The sequence below is a fragment of the Tupaia chinensis genome, unplaced genomic scaffold, assembly GCF_000334495.1.
Source record: "Tupaia chinensis unplaced genomic scaffold, TupChi_1.0 Scaffold149666_1, whole genome shotgun sequence".
Taxonomy (NCBI): Eukaryota; Metazoa; Chordata; class Mammalia; order Scandentia; family Tupaiidae; genus Tupaia; species Tupaia belangeri.
In genome coordinates this window covers 1528104-1534436 of record NW_006209511.1, presented here as the reverse complement: position 1 = coordinate 1534436, position 6333 = coordinate 1528104, and the positions used below count along the sequence as shown (strand labels likewise).

General features: G+C 35.4%; 1 protein-coding gene across 1 annotated transcript in view; it reads left to right on the top strand.

Moving 5' to 3' along the window:
• ITPRID1 (ITPR interacting domain containing 1) overlaps nt 1-6333 on the top strand; it is a 135869-nt gene that overhangs the window by 42499 nt on the left and 87037 nt on the right. Inside the window, exon 8 of the mRNA XM_027769468.1 lies at nt 4419-4476. Within this exon, the coding sequence (XP_027625269.1) occupies nt 4419-4476 (58 nt within the window). The remainder of the gene's footprint in view (nt 1-4418; nt 4477-6333) is intronic.

The following is a 6333-nucleotide window of genomic DNA, read 5'->3' as shown; positions in this document are numbered from 1 at the left end:
ACATTCCTACTCCTTCGTCCCCACCTTTGCTCTCATTTAGATGGTATCCCCACCTGTACTTCTTAAACTTTTTAAAAAATTTAATACACATTTCTCTGTTTATAATGGCAACTAGGATTGGAAATTAGCTTGTTGATAAATATTCTTTAATGTAATTACAAAGAAGTAATCGCAAAGGGAGATCAAGGCTTTCTCCTTCTACCTTCCATCTAAGTTATCAAAAAGTAAGGTAGGCTATTTATATGCAAATCCCAAGGTGATGTCATAGGTCCATGGGAAGTAAAACTTAAATGTAATCTTCAAAAAACAATAGGATTTAGTCAGACGTATATGCTTACTGTTAGCCCTCACCACCTCCAAAGATATAAAAATTCCCTCAAAATATGTAGTTATTAATGAGCTTAATATCTATGTATATATGTGTATATATGTACAGGCATGCCAATACCTTATATTAAAATGAAGAACCTTAAAATGTTAAATAGTAGCATTAAAATATAATAAAACCTATAAAAAGAGGGAAAAAGCAGATCTTTGATCAAGTATCCTGATTTGAGGATAAACCAAGGTAGTACTTTAAACTCAATCTTGAGAAACTTAGGAGACAAATATTTAAATGTCAAAGTCTGTTATATTAACTGGAATCCAAACACAAAGTGTCCCTAACTCTAGCCCTTTGTTAAGCACCATTAAATTCTATTGTCCTGAATAATGTTCATTATATACCATGTATGTGTGAGGGTACAGGGACAGATAAATAGCAAGTACAACATAAACAAATAAGGAAAAATAGGCCAGCTGGTAGCCTGGTGGTTAGGCAGCTGGATCCCTCATGGCCAATTGCTCACATGGAGTCCCAGACCTGCAGCTTGAAAAACACACTGGGGCATATGTGTGTGCATACCGCAAATCCCAAGAGCAGATGGAAGGGATTGTAATGTGGCCATCCCCCTGGGGGATGCTTTCTCACTTTCTCTCTATGTCTGTCTGTCTCTGTATGTATTTCTCTGAAGAGCAGATGCACCTCATAGTAAAACTAAAGCAAGGAAGAAGAAAAGAATGTCAATGCCCAATATTCTTTCCAATATGTTTAACTGACAACTATTCCAGAGAAAGTTATGAATTAGTATATATTGGGAGAGAAGAGGAACACACTCAGACACCAAAATAAAGATTAGATTTCTTTAGCACAGAGTATATACTCATTAAATATTTGTTAAATGAGTAAATTAACATTAAAAGTATTTTATAATAATAATTTAGTTTAAAGATAGCTTTCATAGAAAAACAGATATTCTGTCAAACTTTATAGCCAACTTCATTTATGGTGTTCCCTTAAGATTTTCCCCAATTTGGGTGCATGGGAGACCATATGCATATGCAAGGTCAAGATAACCCTAGAAATGATATAAGAGAAACTCACTACTTGAATTTTGCTTTTATGAAAAGTGTATATCATCATAATGTCACATTCTAAATGGAGAAAAAAATATTTGTTTCACTCAATACCAATAGATGAAATTAAGCTTGAGTAGATTGCATCTTAAACAGGGGTCATTGCCAGATTTAGTATTTATTTTTTAATGGCAACTCTATAAATCCAATGATATGAAATAAAAAATACATGTAAAATTGACATATCTTCATGATATTTTAAACATGAGCCAATATATTTAGATATTTAGCTTCAGAATTTCAACCATGCTTGGTCAACTTTTGACTCCAGATCGATCTATGATACTTCCCCTATGAAAAGCTAAATTTGGCAATACTTTTCTCACTTCTCAAAATTATAATTCCAACAAAATCATGCACAGATTTTTAACACAAAGTTCAATATATTATTTTGTTTAATCTCACTTAGTAAAATTGAGTCAGCTCTTTCTTTTTGAATTCCCAAATATGTAAGTGAAGTTGATACTTGTGGAACTTGTGCAAAGATAAACTCAAGCTAGGATGCTTCTTATATACATAAATAAATAATCTTTCCCTCATAATGGTATGCAAAGACCCTGTCTCTAGAAGTCTTGTGTAAGAACATTAATTATGCTATTGATCTATGCCAATCAGCATATTGATTAGGTGCAAAGTATTTCAAAAACTACAGCTATTTCTTTATTGTAACATTTTTGTTAACTAATAAGTTTGGCTCAGGTGCCTAACCCAGAAATACACTTGGCTTCTTTACCACATTGTTGGGCTTTTTGGCTTTTATTTGTTATTCAATGGACAAATATGTACTTTACATTGCACTACTGGATTTTTCTCCATGATGATGATCAAAACAAAAGAACTTTCTTACTACAGTTGAAAACTTACATGATGCACAATTGGTTTGAGTTACCAAAACCAATCCAAATAATGCTAAGAAGTGTTTCTTATTAATTATAAGTGTAAATTTAGCTTTAAAAAAAAGATTTGAGGGATTAAAGAGAAAATAAATATTTCAAATAAATATTTATCATTACATTGTTGAGCTATGCCCCCATGGTTATCAGTTTATTCCTGGGGTAAGGGTCACTTTGGACCACAATGTTTAAAATGTTTATGCCCTTTGATTCAACTTTCTATATGAAGATGTTGATTTTGAATGAAAATACATAGAAATAGATTTACGGGACCAGCCATGGCCCGGTGATTACTTGAACTGGATCCCACATAGCCAACTACATAGTTCAAGTCCGAGATGTGGGGCTTGAGAAACACACTGAGCATGTATACGCGTGTGTGTGTGTGTGTGTGTGTGTGTGCCCAAAATTCTGAAAGGAGAAAGAAATGAAGGAGAAGGGATTGCTGTGTGACCATTTCCCATGGGGGTGCTTTATTTCTCTCTCTCTCTGTCTCTCTCCCTCTGTCTCTGTCCAGCAAGTGCATGTACACTCTGGCAAATTAAAAAAAAATACTAACATAGAGATAGACTTATATACAAGGATTTTTGCCTCAACATTATTTCTAGATGGAAAATTCAGAAAACAATACAAGAGAGGGGAAATTGTTAAGTAAACTAATATACCTTCAAAATAGGGCCTGTTATGCAGTCACTAAAGATGTTTTCAGGGCCAGGAGGTGGCATGGTGGTTAAGGCACCGGACACCCACATAGCCAAGCACAGTTTGAGTCCTGGACCTGGTGAATTGAAATTCACACCAGGTGCCTTCATGCCCAAAATCCCAGGAGGAGAATGGAGGAGAAGGGATTGCGGGATGGCCACCCCCCAACCAGGGGGGCGTTTTCTCACTTTCCCTCTCCCTGTCAGTCTCTGTCTCTCTCCAACAAGCATGCATGCCTTATGGCAAAACCTTTTTAAAAATTATGTTTTCAAAAACTTTTAATGATTTTTAAAAAGTTCTGCCTCCAAATTTTTGAATGAAGAAAAAAGACTGCATAATTATATCCAGAATGAACGTATGGGAACACACACACACATACACACAAAAACTCTCCAAAATATTAACAGTAAAGTTTTCTTAGCCTTCTTTGACTTTTTCTATATTATTATTTTTAAAGTAATAGTTATTTTGTTTTAGCAGTAACTTTATTGCCACTAATAGGATGATAATTTCTAAAAAGAATTTTGAAAATAAATTGTGCTTTATCAATTTGGAATTTAAGGGTTTTTTTAAAGTATTTATTTAATTTTATTTACAATTATTCTTAATTTGTCCAGAGAGAGAGAGAGGGAAAGTGAGAAAACAAGCTGCCAGATCTGAGACTTGAACCATGGTCAGCCATGTGGGAGTCCAGCACCTTAACCACCATGCCACCTGACAGTCCTTGAAATTTAAGCTTTTAGAAGTCTGTCTAAATGACCATATGCCACTGAAGTTTCTGAATTATTCTTCATACATTTTCTTTTTACACTTATAAATTTCTTCCATAAAATTATGTCTGAGAGACATGTACTCTAAAACATGACTTCACACCATGTTGGCTGGCCTGAATCACAGGCATATGCACACAATCACAGTGTGTATCAAGAGCTCTCAGGATGTGAACCCAGGGTCTTACGCGGGTCTAGTTGTATCACTATTGCACTACCACCTGTTCCCTACTCTTCACAGATTTATCAAACTATAATTAACTTCTCTTATCCAAATATATTTAGAATTCTTTGGTAGCAAAAAAAAAAAATTTAGATCCTTTAAATTTAGTTCAAAAGTGCATCTGCCATGAAGAATCCTTGGTCTTCTAATCCAGAAGTAATGTTACCCTCCCCTGAACTCCTTTAATTCTTTGAATCTTTTTCATGGGCATCTTGTCCATGCCACCTCCTCTCCACAGACTGTAAGATGTCTGAGTTCAAGAACTCATGTTCATCCTTCTTATTGGTTTCTGGAAGATACTCACTATATTTTGATTAAATAAAATTAATTTGTTATGAAAAAATTCTAATGAAATAAATACATTTCATATCTTAGGTCCAGAGTTTTGAAGATGAAACTAGCAGTCTTTTTGACATGACTTCAGGAACTGTAGGTAAGGATTCATCAAGGTGTGTGATTTCATCAATGGTTTTTCAGAAAGAAAATATAAGGAACTAGGACTTCATTTTCTTGATAGCTACAGAGCTTAAATTATCTCCAGGAGATGCCTACATTTATACATCATCTGGGATGTTCAAAACCTACTAGTAATGCAAATGCACATGTAAATTTTCAAATACTTATCACAGAAATGTTCAATATCCCTGCGGCTAGTATGGTATGTGGCTTGTCTAACGTTATGTAAGCTGACTACCGTAGTAGAGGGCATAGGACTGAAATGAACTGGATGAATGCTTGCTTATTCCTACTGTCCACTGTTTGAGGTCTCACAGTTACTTTATCTGTAATAAAGAGATAAGTGCAGATCACTTACATTTCAAATTTCACATAATCTTGATGTTAAACTCTCAGTGGAATCAAATTGCTTAGATATAACTTTCCAAATCATTGTTAGAATGACATTATTAATATATCATCCTAGACCATAGAGCAGAAAGCTTTTCTCTACTCCTTGTTCTTATTCTCCTATTCAACCATTATTGAGATTCAGCATTTTCATAATCTTATAATAGAGCTAGAAAAGGTAGGGATTAGTCAAACAAAATAGAGCAGAGGAAGCCAGTGCATTTCCTGGAAAAAGATATGCAAATTTTTAATTTAATTTAGTGTGGTGTCAAACACATCTTTTTCATTACCAAGTGTATGTTTGGGCCTCATTTTGCTAAATGATGTTTAGAAATTATGCATTAGTAATTATAGGGTCCTGCTGATTACATAAATTGTTATCCCACTCTTAGAAGTAATTACTACATAACCTGCATTGAGGTTTATAAGACAAAAATAAGCATCTGTTTTCCATCTAATTGAGTGCTTCTCAGTGAAGCTGGAAGTCCTCTTGCCAATAGGAACTGCCTTTGTTGACATTCAATTAAGAAGTCTACTGATATCATGTAAGTTACCCTAATCATTCCAAAAAATTATTGGAGATGTTAGGTATAAAGTACTAATCTACATTTAATTTCTTTCTTTTTTTTTTTTTTTAGATGTTTTTGCTACAGGGTGCATGCCCTCACCAGAAAGATAGAGACAAACAGACAGAAAGTGAGGAATCACCCTCCAGGGGGGATGGCCATGCCACAATCCCTTCTCCATTCTCCTCTCAGGATCTTGGGCACGCACGCACACATGCTCTCCATATATATATATATATATGGAGAGAGAGAGAGAGAGAGAAAGAGAAATTTTTGCCATATAGCACATGTGCTCACTAGAGAGACAGAAAATGAGAAATCACACCCCCTCCCAGGGGATGGTCACACTGCAATCCCTTCTCCATTCTATTCTCAGGATTTTGGGCATGAGTTTCAAGTCTCTGGGTCTAGGATTCAAACTGCACTCGGCCATGTGTGAGTCCAGTGCCTTAGCCTTAACCACCACAACCACCTGCTGGTCCCACAATACTATGAATATTAAAAGAAAGAGTATATTTAAGCATTTCATAAGTAAATTTGAGTAAATTGACTTCTTACAAATGCATAGGAATACAAGTCACAGGCATGATACCTCACTTAATTTGAAAAATTGTCACTGAAATAGCAAGGTAACATAAAGAGAAAAAAAGAAATATATACAAGTACCACTTAAGAGTGTTTGCATGGGGGGCCACCACACCCATGGCATGGTGGTTGAGGTACCTGGATCTCATATGGTTGTGCAGCTCAAGTCCTGGACCCAGAGGTTTGAAAAACACACAGGCACCTGTGTGTGTGTGTGCCCAAACCTGTAAAGGAAAGTGGAGGAGAATGGATTATTGCATGGCTGTCCCCCATGGGAGGGTACTGTGTTGCTT